The 13,448-nt window shown below is 41.3% G+C and overlaps 1 protein-coding gene across 10 annotated transcripts in view; it reads left to right on the top strand.

Moving 5' to 3' along the window:
• The window catches only part of SETD5 (SET domain containing 5), a 71,712-nt gene that overhangs the window by 33,856 nt on the left and 24,408 nt on the right, over positions 1-13,448 (top strand). For 7 of the 10 annotated variants that reach the window (XM_075053050.1, XM_075053047.1, XM_075053045.1 and 4 more), the window contains 9 exons: positions 15-53; positions 1,587-1,829; positions 6,757-6,905; positions 7,220-7,337; positions 7,768-7,877; positions 8,163-8,409; positions 8,616-8,696; positions 11,115-11,378; positions 12,249-12,569. In XM_075053050.1, coding sequence (XP_074909151.1) covers positions 15-53; positions 1,587-1,829; positions 6,757-6,905; positions 7,220-7,337; positions 7,768-7,877; positions 8,163-8,409; positions 8,616-8,696; positions 11,115-11,378; positions 12,249-12,569 — 1,572 coding nt within the window. Of the gene's footprint in view, positions 1-14; positions 54-1,586; positions 1,830-2,535; positions 2,700-6,756; positions 6,906-7,219; positions 7,338-7,767; positions 7,878-8,162; positions 8,410-8,615; positions 8,697-11,114; positions 11,379-12,248; positions 12,570-13,448 lie in introns of those variants that run through there. The other 3 variants (XM_075053049.1, XM_075053046.1, XM_075053055.1) reach the window with 2 other exon arrangements.

The raw sequence follows: 13,448 nt of genomic DNA, 5'->3' as shown, positions 1-13,448 counted from the left end.
TGTTCGGGGGACAGGCCTTTCGAGAGGGCTCCCGAAAGTCTCTGAGGATGAAGGTGAGTAGAACTGAGAACCCTCTGTGATGGTGGTGCAGTTTTTGCCCTGTATTTTGTATCTCTCTTGGTTTGCCTGGGGAATTTCTGATTGTGGGACCAACCTCAGAATAATCTTAAGCCTTACCATGCACCACAAGCAGGCCTATTCAAAAGGGTATCACAGGAATTGCTCCTTGAACCTTGCTTTTGCTTCCCATAGCTTTCTGTAAGGTAATGTCATCCAGTTCCAAGAGATATGACTGATTCATGACACTTGGGAGTGGGGTGTTTGATGTAAGGGATGTAGAACTGGTTGTGGCCACTCTTCTGTGAGGTCAGTTATCATTTGATTGCATCAATGCTATTTTAAGCTTGGGCATCAAAGTAGTACACAAGTTTAAATTTGGGAGTCCCTAGCAGTGTTGCCTTGTTTCTCTCCACATCCCCTTACTAGGGGTGGATGGGACGATTATTTATCTCTGACTTTCTGCAATACTGGTAGGTGTGGCTATCTGATAGAAAGTTTATTTGACAAAAAAGTAGGCTTGTATTTTGAGCTAAACGTGTTCCTAGAAACACAAGAGGTGCCTTAAAGTACACCCAATTCCATCTGACCCCAGTACTGTAGCTTCTAGCAGGTGGCTCAGAGGAAATAGAACAGTCCTGTGGTGTGTCTGTATGTGCCTGTCTCCATAGTACCTAAGTCCCTTGAGAGGGTAAAAATGCATTAAAACTCTTAATGCTTTTAATATGTATGATGCAAATAATGATTGTTCTTCAGTGGTCCTTGTCATTAATACCTCAGTGGCATGTATGTCTCAGTCCCGTATGAAGCCAGTTGAGTTACTGCCCTCTGGAATACTATTTGTTGAATTACTTCAACTATTGTAAAGTAAAGAATGAAGCTTAATATTTTTTTTTTCCTACCAGCTTCTTTTTTTCCCCTCCCTTACAAGGTGGTATAAATGGATTACCTGATTTTGCCCTCTCTTCTTTACACTGCTTAGGGCTTGCTTTTTTAACCCTCTGGGTATTAGCTTATGCTCTACGTTCAGTTTCTTGAAACCCTGATGACCATTTAGCTAGAAGGTTCAGAAGTATTTTCGGATCAGTCACTGCAAAGATTGAGATGCAGTCAGCATCATCTAGCATTATGTTGAACATGAGTGGGTTGACTGTAGGAAAAGCCTACATGAGATTTATTTGCCTTTGTGTGTTCTGTTTCTTCGCTTTTTTAATCTACTTAATTATTTTTCCAAAGTGACTTAAACTTTTTCTGGTTATGTACTAGCTTAATTTTCTTGTATGTAGCAGTGCTGAGGACCAGCTCTCAAGAGGTCCTAGTCCTGTACAGAGTTCTCTGTAGATTCCTAAGCGGCACTGTTGTACAATGTTCTGACGGATGCAGGTTCTGAAAAAGGTGTCCTCATAACTGGCACGTTCTTAGCTTGGAATGGATTTGCCTTTTTTTGTAGCATATTCATATGCTCAGAGAGCTGTGGATAGGTTTTTCCCATTGTGTGCTAGCCATTCATTCTTTGCTGTTTGGTGCAGAATTCCCCTTCTGAAGCACATGCCTTGGATGAAAACACAGCTGAAGGGTGGGAGAATCGCATACGACTCTGGACAGATCAGTACGAAGAAGCCTTTACTAACCAGTACAGTGCTGATGTACAGAACTTGTTGGAGCGTCATCTAAACTCTAATAAAGAATACGTGGGGAAAACTGCTATGCTGGACACAATCAACAAAACAGAGTTGGCCTGCAATAATACTGTTATTGGGTCCCAGATGCAGGTAAGAACCATTGTGACAGAAGTGGGGTGGGTCAGGTCCTCTTGTTTCTAGACATAAGGTGTGGGCATGGGTGAGCAATATCGTAGCTGGTCGTGTAATTTCAGACCAATAGGCTTAGATTTGATATAAAAGGAAACAGAAGAGATGCCAGTACCAAGGCAGATTCAGAAACACTCGCATTCAGCCAGATCAGTGTTGCTAAGTTGGGGATGTTTTGTACAGTTCTGTGATATGGTTCACAGGTATTTTACCATAAATACTTTTGGTCACTGAATTGCTTGAGGCAGAACCAGATCTATCATTTGCTGGAGATAGGAAATTTCCTGCTTTCCAGCTGAGTTTTCCTGGTTTGTTGGGGGGGGGGGGGGGGGGGCAGGGAGGTTGTGTGTGTTTGTTTCTCCTGGCTCATGTTCTGTGGGAAGCTATTTTAAAGAACCTTTCAATATTATTTCAATATTTTGGATTATTATTTGGACTCTGGTAACTTTCAAATGCTGTACAACTACAATTGATTTTAGGGAACTGTCTCTCCCTGACTTTTCTCTTCCAAGATGTGCAATGATTGGTGTTATGCCAGCTTTATGAAGTGCATGTAGAGAAGGAGAAACAGGAAAAGAATGTGTTTGTGTGGTGTATGTCCTCCCCGCTACTTTCTCAGCTGATGTTTCATCTGGTCCGTGCTTTATTGAACAGAGAGCAGCATTCCCACTCAGTTCAGGCTTTGTGGGGCTTCGTTGTCCAGGAGAATGGAGATAGGGCTTCCTTGTCCAGGAGAATGGAGATAGGTGCAACTGAAAAGGATGGGCTCCAAAACAGATGTGGGGCACCTCTTCTGTAGAATGGAAGTGGAGTCAGAAACCTGAATATCAGGTATATATTTGTGCTTGAATCATTCTTGTTTGTATCAGCTGACTCACCGCTCTGTGAAGTTCACGTGCTCCCTCCCACTTTTCCCTCTGCTTTCATGTAGGTGAAGCACATCAGGCAGAGCACAGATATTGCCAGTAAGGGAGAGTGCAGAAAGAGGACTTTGGACTCAACTTCCTTCCACTCTTGCCTCTAGTTCTGCAATAATAAGACTTCTATGGGGGTTGGGGAGAAACACTTCTACTTAGCTATGTGAGTAGCCTTCCTAAAGAGAGCAACTGAGGAAATAGAGGGAAGAAAAAGTTCTGCCTCTCTAGAAATCTTAATATTTCTGAGTCTAAATGTAAACTCTTCTATCTCCTTCACATGAGTTTTAGGAAAAGTCCTGAAAGAAGTAATAAAACATGCTGTTTCTTTTTATTACCTTCATAAAGTACAGAAGGAAGACGATTATAAAAGATATCATACATAAACATGCTTGTTCTTGTCATGCTCTCTCGCCCTCTCCCTTGCCTGTACAGACATAGGTTTTCCCACAGGGTAAAGTGGCCAGCATTCCAGATCAGAAGACTCCAAAGGCCATGTATTCCAAAGAAACAAAAAGATAGAAAGTTGCAAAACTTCATAGTGAGCTGCAGTTACTCTAAACAAGCTGTAGGTAGGTACCTATCATTGCACGTGCTGGGAAAGTGTAAAGGGACTTACTGGCTTTGTAGTTCCTCTGGATAATGAGGAAAGACCAGGTGGCTGTCCTGGGCTGCTGCTTGTCAGCCCTTGTGTCCTTGTTTTCTCTGCTCAGCAGATGGCTGTGGAGTGTTGTGAGGAGGATACCCTGCACAGGTGTGGAGTGCATGGTCTCTCATCCTGTGCTTTATATTTTTGTTCCACTCATTTGTGTCATCTTTGTTAGACAAACTGAGAACATTTGTTGGTTTGCATCAGTTGTCTTTTAACTAGGTATCATTACTGGACATTAAAATAGTTTTTCTGGGAGATAAGGAAACAGGTACTTTGAGCTAGGAAAAAAATTAAGGCAGTCATGTCAATATGCAGATGGCAGCTGTGTGTAGAAGATGGGTATCATAACTGCTCTATTTGGCCATGAAGACTTGGAGACAGGAGAAAGGAATAAAAATAAAACGTTGTAGATGCCCTGCATACTCTCACAGTTGAGAGGTTTTTGGTTTGGGTAAACAATGATGCAAGTGTATACTTCAAAAAGAAAAAAAAAAAGAGAGAGAGAAGAAGAAAGTGTGACCTGAAATCTTCCCTAAGCCAGGAGTAGGGAAAGATGGTTTAAGAGTTATACGTGCAGTATATGGGATTTTGATCATTGGAATGTTTTGGATAAACCAATTCTCAACTGTCCTAGTGATGCAAAGGGAAACTTGACAGATGCTTGACAAACTGAAAGCTATGAATCACTTTTCTGCCTGCTGTTGCCAAACCAAACCCAGGGTCAGTATTTGCCCTTTGTTGCCTCTGATAATTGCTGACTTGAGCTCAAACCCCTGATTGATTTCACATTCTGAAGTGAAGAGCAAAAGGGCCTTTATAAAATAAAGCCACTGAGTATTATGCAGATGTTGCTTTGCAAACATATCAGAACAGTTTTGTCTGATTAGCAGTCAGCAATCCCTAGCCTATGACATGAATAAAATCATTTGTTCTTTTCACACATGAAAGCATGGCAGCTAATCCTCTTCATATTTCTAAATTCAGAGAACGAAAACAAGCTGATCTGGGGTCTTATCAGAAAAGCTATGAGATCATTCCTGTTTTACCAAACTCAGATAATTGTTAAGTTTTACAGATGCAGAGCTTCTCTTTCCTTCATGGGCTCTCTTCTCCTCCTACCACCCCACCTTATCCCACCTGTGTTCCCCAAGCTGTTTTCCAGCATCAGGTGAACAGTAATACAAGTCAGTCATGGGCCAAAGTTGAGAGTGAAGGCTACCAGACATTAAACTCACATCTCTGAAAGATACTAAGAGAATTTGATAGAGTTGTAGAATAATTTAGGTTGGGAGTAACCACTGAAGGTCATCTGGTCCAACCTTCCTGGGTAGAGCCAGCTTAGATGAGAAACTGATTGTAACAACAAACAAGTGGTAGTATAGAAACAAAATTATTCAACTGGAGACACGCTCGTGTCTCAGTCCTAATTTATCTACTAACTTCAGATACTTTCTCCTTATCTCCTTCTGTCACACACTAACAAATCTAATCCCATTTATTTATTCTTTGTTACCACAGTTGGATAGTACAAAGTGTATCCAATGTTTTTAAAATAATTTAGCCACTAGTCTTGGTAATGTAAACAGTCTTGCCCTACAGTTCACTTTTCTGATCAACAAACCCATGATAAATTAGGGCCAGCAGTGTGGCTTCTTAGTCTGGAAATAACATGTTTCTTTTATGCCAGTTCAGTGGACTTGGGGAATACTCTGTGAGCTCCTATCATGGCCCAAGATATGAAGAGATGAATGACACCCTGCAAGGCTTTTCAGAGCCTCCAATACATACATGCAGGTTTTTCCAATTGCTGGCAGATACAGTGGTATGAAAAAGAGATATACCCTGTAGGCTTGATAAATGTAGCACTGGATGTATCTCTTAAAAGGAGATCTGGAATAGCAAGACCACTACTCCTGTCTGCATAGGTTTCAAATGAATATTTTTATAAAGCTATATTTATCCTCGACCTGAGTGAGGGAAGTCAACACGTGGATCTTACTTTACTGGCTGATCCAAGATCTGCAGTATAATGTCATATTAAAACAATGAAAGTTATCTTCCCAAAGAGGTTTCATTCAGAGCACAGTCAAGATTGCTACCAAAAAAAAATAAAATCTGTGGTTCAGTTCGTTCATATGGTTAATACGGAGGGTTTTGTTTGGTTCCCAGTACTGAGTGCTGCCTTAAGGCATTAACTTTATTTTCACAAGGTTAGAATGTCATGCATTCTGTCGCTGTCCAGATTGGGCCCCTTCTTAAGCTAATGTGATTTTTATCCATTTGAGCAGACTGTGCAGTAGCTGTTTCTAACAAGACAGTTTTATCAGGAAAAGTTGGGAGCTTGCTTTTAATGAAATCTTGTGGTTTACTTCTAATTTAGATAGAAGACTGTCATTATTACTGAAGTAAGAACACTTATGCCTCAATTCACTCTGGAAAAGTATCAAAACCTGGTCCTTATGAGCAGTGAATAGCATGCTTAGGAAAGAGCAGGCATAGCTCTGCCACCCATCTTCACGTAATTTTTACTTGCAGAGAGGTTCAATCGGTTAAGCAAGAAAAGAACTTTGTTTTTATGGAAGAAATCTTTCCTATGCCCTAGTGCTTATAATATCCCTTCCATTATTCTGTAAAATGTGTCGTATTTGGATGTCTGTGCTTGAAGAAAGTTGTGGTTTCATACTGTCAAGACATATTGTTGTGAAAATCCATTGTAACAGAACTGTAGACTTTAACGTAAAGAAGATTCAGCAAACTGTCACTACTTAGTTAAAAATTTATTTCTTAATCTAAAAAAAAAATAAACGAACAGCACTAGTTGAGCAGGCAGATGAAGAGAAGTTTCTGGATGGAGATAGAAATTGCCAGTTTAAGTCTTTGGCCTGTTAGCTAGAGTTTACCATCCTCTGTAGAAGGAAAAGGTTGTGTTTTTTCCTCTGAATGTGTGACAACCCACAATTTAGGGAAGATTTGAGTTATTCTGGCTGTGATAGTGGCCCTAATTGTAGAGCAGTTCCCTGTTAGCAGCAACTGACAGGTCTGGTTATGCCTCCTAGCTGCAAGACTGAAATACTTGGTCTGATTTGTGAGACTTACTTTTGAAGGAAAGGAATAAATACTCTTTGCTTTTGATAAATATTATCAAGGACATTGGTTTATTACTAAACTGTTAAAGAATAAACAATATATTTGCCTGGCAGAGTTTCTACTCTAGAGTGTGTTGCTACTAGACTAATTTTTCTTTTCATGTAGGTAAAATATTCTTCATGAGTTAGAGGCCTTTGGTTTAAATTCTCATATTTTGCTCTGGTTTTTGTTACAGCTGCAGCTGGGAAGGGTGACTCGTGTTCAGAAGCACCGGAAGATCCTGAGGGCAGCAAGAGACTTGGCACTAGATACCCTCATAATTGAGTATCGAGGGAAGGTTATGTTACGACAGCAATTCGAGGTCAATGGGCATTTCTTCAAAAAGTAAGAGTACTATGAAGTGATTAGTATGAGAGCATCATGGCACGGAGACACTAGTGTCTCTATGGGGTAATGCACACTTACAGGGGCCTTGTCAGCTGTGCCATCCATAGAAATGTGAAATCAAATATACAACCTCAGCTTGATGCTCTGTTTATGGACCAAAACCCTTTGTTAAACTGTGATGATGGAAGTGCATAAGTGTCCAGAGCAATAGCACTGATGGAAGCGCTGCTTCCAGTGAAGTGAGGGATACCTGTTATAAGTGCCATGGGAATCGGGTATTTTGGGATTGAGACATTCTGTTACTTCTCCAGGCCATATCCCTTTGTGCTGTTCTACTCCAAGTTCAATGGCGTTGAAATGTGTGTTGATGCCCGCACCTTTGGTAATGATGCCAGGTTCATCAGGCGTTCCTGCACTCCAAATGCAGAGGTAAATTCTCTCTTCACCATCACTGTAATTGCAAATACATGTTTTACACAGGCTTAGTGCCTTCCCTTTTTATAAATATTCAAACTTAAAATGCAGTAAATGGGGTAGATTCTCTGCATCTCTTGCTTGTTTGATGGTTTATACTTGGAAAATGAGAAAGTTTGGGAACATGATGTTTTTCTTTGGAAGGAAAAGGTTTCTTTTATGGCTTTCCTTTGGCTGCAGAATGATAGTTAGGGTAAGCAGGTGGTAGTAAGTGGAAAAGCACAGGATGAGACAAGAGCAGTGAAGCAGGCCTTTTCCCTATGGAGAATTTAGGATAATTATTCATGGAATAGATAAGAGCTGCTTCGCAGAAGGAGGCTTCCCTCTTGAAAGTAAGAAGTGCAACTTGTGGAGATGTTAGTTTCTCTCTACTTTGTTTAACAAGGTTCGTCATGTGATTGCTGATGGGATGATCCACCTGTGTATCTATGCTGTTGCCACCATTGCCAAGGACACAGAGGTTACCATCGCCTTTGACTATGAGTACAACATCTGGTGAGTCCTTCACCTCGCCCAGGAGCTCTCCACTGCCCTCCTGGACTGGACATCTTCCTCCAGCCCTTTCCTCGCATTCTACATTTTGCTCCGTTTTCTACTGAATTGCATTTTCCGGCTATTCTGTCCAGTTCTGCTGGCATATTCTACAATAGAGGCCATAAGGTAGCCTGCTGTCCTTGCTTTGGCACGTGGTGAGATGTTTAGTAGGAGATGCATTGAATGTCTCTGTACAAGGGTTGAGAAATGAAGAGTGACACAAATTATGTTTGTGTTTTGGAGCAGCAACTATAAAGTGGACTGTGCGTGTCACAAGGGGAACCGGAATTGCCCTGTGCAGAAACGTAGCCCAAATGCTGCAGAACACCTACCTCCACCTGTTTTAGGCACACTGATTGGGGCAGAAACACGCCGGCGAAAAGCCCGTCGAAAGGAACTAGAAATGGAACAGCAGGGCATTGCATCAGATGAGAACAGCAGTCAACAAATGGAGGAAGTTCCTGAGGGACCTGCAGCAGTCAGTGACAATGAGGTAAAACCCTTGACACTTTGTTATATGTATGTTTTTATTATTCAGTGCTTTAGAATCTGATCCAATACAGCACTGGGATCTTCAGAACAGAAACTGTAGGAGACCTTTTTTAAACCTTTAGCACCTTAGATTACCCTAGGCATCTTGATAACTTTAAAACAGTACCAGATTTTGTCTGACATACTAAGTCTGGGCTTCTCTTTCAGGTGGCAGAGAAGGAGGAGAAACAAGAAGGGGAGAAGGAGGAGCCTGTAGATGAACAGGGAGCCTTGGTCCACAGCCGCCGGGCAAGTACCTTTCTCAGTCTGGGTATCATCCCCCTTAGGACTTGTTTCATGCAGTGACCAGCATGTCCAGTTGGTCATTTCACTTCTTTCAACACAAATTCAAACTGTCAGTGGTCTTCAGTAATTTAATTAAAAAAACTAAAACCACCAACATAAAAACCAACCGAAAGCCCCCCAGATTGACTCCACATAACAGGATTTATGTTAGAGTACTGCAGATTAGAAGGTATACAACAGGTTTGTTTCCTGATTGAAAGGTTTAACTGTAACTTTCAGGGCTATTCTATAGTCTAAAACATACCATTAACAAAACAATCAGCACCAGATTCCAAAAAGGTAATCGCACCGTTTTTATGTTCCTGCTGCCCTTTCTTATTGCCAGTACAAGAATTTCTGGAGCCATATAGAATCATAGAATCATATAATAGTTTGGGTTGGAAGGGACCTTTAAAGGTCATCTAGTCTAACCGCCCATGCAAGCGAGCAGGGACATCTTCAACTAGATCATATAATGAACTGGAACCTGATTTTTGTTAAAACGTGACACGTTTTGCTGTGTTAGGTTTGTTGCCATGTGGGAAAAGGGTAGGATCAAGTGGCAGAAGTTAATAAGAGGGGTAGACCACCAACAGCACTACTGGCACAAGTCAACAAAATTTGCTATGTTCTTTATTAGGAGATCCCTTTGTGCTCCTAAATCATTGTTGTCTGAATCAGTCTTCTTGATCAAAATATTTCTTAGTGCTCTTGGATCTTTGATAACAAAGTCCCTTCTTAGCCGCCTTCGATACTGAGTAGACCTGGGGTTTTTTTCTTGTGCTTCTTATGGCACCTGGGATTACCCCTTGGATTAGAATGTTTTATGCATGTGAATGGAGCTGTTCTGGCTCTACTTAATACATTAATTTAAAAAAATTAAAAAAAAAAAAAACCAGAACAAAGTAAAAAAAAAAAACAAAGCAAAAAAACCAACAAAACAAACAAACAAAGACAACCCCAAACAAAACAACCAACCAACCAAAAACCCAAGGAGGGAAAAAAGAAAAAGTGCTCCCATCCTTTTACCAGCCAACAAATGTAGTGGAGCTAGGAGTTCCCTCAAATACCTTAATCACCTGTCTTTCTCTGATTGGAGATACAGATCATCTATGTATAAATTTCCTGAGAATGCTTTAAAAGTTAAGATAGTGCAGCAAATGGCAGAGCCGAGGGCCATCCAGCAGAGACATCCTTGCATTATCTCATGGATTTTTTTAGAACAGACAAGATAAAGCAGTCAGTTTCTATTGAAATTTGAATAAAAGCAGTCATCCATCAGACTGGCCTTTAAGCTTGGAGGGAAGATTTCATTTTAATGCAGGGAAGCTGATCTCTTTCTGGGACAGTATAGTTGAAGAAGACAAAGTAAAGTGTTAGTTTCCCGTGAGCCTGTAAGCTCTGTTCCTGTACGTTGCACCAGTTAATCTGCTTTAATGAGATTCAGTTTTCTATACTTGGCACCAGGTAAATACCTGTATCTATAGTTTTCCTAGTCTCTAATTCTTTGTGTGTGTATTGAATATTTTTGAACAGAAAACTGTAAAGGCCAGGCTGCTGTGATTGAGTACTGCCATGTGCTTCAAGATACTTTCTCCTCCATGACAAGTCTCAGAAGGCACTTGACACCACTTCTTATAAAATTCACTTGATTCAGCCTAGGTTTTGCCAGTCACTGCAGCATTATTGTACTGGGCCTTTTACATGCATAATTACCAATTATTTCTGACACAGCTAGGTGATAAGATTTCCTGTCCTTTCTGTTTACCTAATAAATACCTTTGTTTTGCCTCTCTGTTCTCTCATTTTCTATTTTTCTTATCCACTCTGTAAGCTGCTTAGACAAGAGCTTTTGTTTTTGAGCTGGGTGATCTCTGGATGCCAGGAAGGAATCAATCTGAATCATTTTAGTCAGTTTGTGTCGTGTGTTTTACTTGCTGCATATTACTGATTCACTTACTTCTGTTGCCTTTGGCTTCTGTTTGCTTCTGGTCATTAGCGAGTAGTTCTATTTGTTTCCAAGTTGTCTCTTCACTCTATTTATTCTTTCTTATGGTTTTTAGTTCTTCAAAATTATGCTTTTCCTTGTGGCTATTTTATAAATATAACTCAGTAGTGTCTAAGTGGTCCTATTTAGGAACAAAGTCTAGTTCTTCTAGTTACTCTATGAACACATGATTATGTTGTTATTCTGGGAAATTTGCCATGTTGAAAAATGCAAATATCTGAAAAGAACTGCTTCTCTCTGTCCCCTTTCTGGCTCTTGTCGTTGCTATTTGGCAGTTGTTCTTCTTCCTGTGCTGCATCCCATATCTGTTCTTGCCTCCTCCTCTTCGTGTGCATAATTTGCAGTGCTGACTTAAATTTACTCTTGTGTTCTAGTCCCGGGAAGACAGGAAGGTAGAAGCCATCATGCACATGTTTGAAAACTTGGAAAAGAGAAAGAGGAGACGAGAGCAACCATCAGACCGTAACAGTACTGATGCTGAAATCAGCACCAATTCTGAAGCTCCTGAGCTGGAGGAAATAAAAACAGAGACTCCTGAAACTGAAGATGGAAGTTCAGCACTGAGTGCTGCTGCTCCAAATGTTTCTAACAGTAACAGCAATACTGGGGTGAACACACGACGGTCTTCACAAGTAGTGGTAAGATGAAGATAGGACTGTTTAATAGCTTGTACCAAGCTCAGATGCAGCATACCCGATCATAAGATCGTTCAGGTTGGGAGGAGCTTCATGGGGTCTCTAATCCATTCTGCGTCAGGCAGGATCAGCTCTGAGGTCAGACCAGGTTGGCCAGTGTTTTACCCAGTCTTGTCTTGAATACATCCAAGGATGGAGATTGCACAGCCCCTCTGGGAAGCCTCTTCCAATTCATTACTGTTCTCATGGTGAAAAAATTGTGCCTTTTATCTAGTCTGAACCTCTCATTTCAGTGTCTGTACATTGGTGCACCACTGCATCTTGGTGGCTTCAGTCTGGATGTAGGAACACGGCTATTAGGTCCCCTTAAGTCATCTCTTCTCTGGGCTGAACAAGCCTAGCTCCTTCACCAAGTGGGCCCCTTCTGTACTTGTGTGAGGTTAAGTTGAATTCGTAACTGCAGTGACTGAGGAATTGTTTTGCTTTTTCTTTGCGTTTTTTGGCCTGGTCTACTTTGGATGCATGTGTTCCCATTATATGGTAGGGTCCAGATGCTTGCCTGGAATGATACATGTCAACTCAGATCAGGATTAAGAGCAGTTACCTTGAGACAAGTGGCAAGTTTCATACTGCTGCTTTCTTCCTTAAGACCAGTGTACTGGTTGATCCCTTTAAGAACACAGCAGACAAAAATATAATGTGCCAGTGTTTTAGAATGGCCCTCAAAGCCATCTTATGAGCCAATACAAACAGAGTCCAACCAGATTTTATGAGTCAGGTAGTGTCAATAAATAAATCTCAATCCTTGATCCTGTATGCAGAGAAAAAGAATACTCTTAGAGGTGCTCGGACTAATGACAGTTTATATTGTAGGATGCTGTCCCTGAAAAAACAGTTACTAAGCCAGCTCCAGCCAAACCCTCCAGACCCCGACCGAAAAGTCGCTTCTCTCGATACCGGACCAGTTCAGCACAAAGACTGAGAAGGCAGAAACAAGCCAGTTCCCAGCAAGCTGAACTCGCACAGGCTGTCCCAGAGGAAGGAAGCACTGCCAGCTTGGTAACCACAACAGATGTCAGCAATGTAGAAGGTCCAGGAGAAGGCAGACAGTTGATGGGATCTGACCCAACTGCTATCCTGGCTGCAGGATCTCAGTCTAATCGAGCTGCAGTAAAGTACCCCAAAACTAAAAAGGTAAATATGATTGAGTGCTCAAACTGGAGAGGGGCAAAGAAGGTTTTGTGTGGCCTTTGGGGAAAAGTTGGCTCAGGAGAAACAGTTCTTCAAAACGGTTGGAATTATGTGACTTTGTATTATTTTTTCTATAGTGGCTAAGAGCCCTCATCATGGTTCAGCATCTAGCTGCTCAACTCTGTACACAAAACAATCGGAAAAAGAAATTAACTGATCTTTACAGCAAGTCTACATAGACCTTAGATACCAAGAGGGTGGTACAGGTGCAACAGGAAGGATCTCACTTTCGGGTATGGCAAAGAGTCTAGAAAGAGGCAAATTATACACCTGTATATGTGTATGTGGGGAAGATACTGCTTCCAGCTTGAGGGGCTCTGGGAGAGAAGGGTTGGAAGGGCTTGGCAACATAAGGAATTGGGTGATGAGGCTGAGCCCTGGGTGAGGAAAACAAAAAGCAGATGTTTCAGTGCTGGTGTGGAGGGCAACAAGAGGCCTGGGAGATGGCTGGCAAAGTCCATGAGGACAGCAAGCTGTTTGTGTTGTTCTGCAGGGGAACAAGGTACTAATAGAAATATGGGGAGAGCTGATGTGTTTGGATCTATGCATAGTAGGCTAGCAAAAGCTTTTGTCAACAGTATGCAAAAGTGGTTGTTACGACTCTGATGCAGTAGCTGTCATTTAAAAACTAGATGCTGATAGTTTGGAAAAGAGCACTAGTGTTTGGACCCAAAAGAAAGGATGTTTATTAGAAAAGGTTGGATACATATGATCTTAAGACATTTTCCACATATTCCCAACTGTCAATCAAGAAAGTTACCTTAAATAAAGCAGCATAGAGATGTAGTGAGACTTGCTTGAAAAAACACCACCACCTTGAAA

Source organism: Buteo buteo, chromosome 21, assembly GCF_964188355.1.
Source record: "Buteo buteo chromosome 21, bButBut1.hap1.1, whole genome shotgun sequence".
Lineage (NCBI taxonomy): Eukaryota > Metazoa > Chordata > Aves > Accipitriformes > Accipitridae > Buteo > Buteo buteo.
The sequence above is the reverse complement of the archived record's forward strand: the minus strand, read 5'-3'. Positions and strand labels throughout refer to the sequence as shown.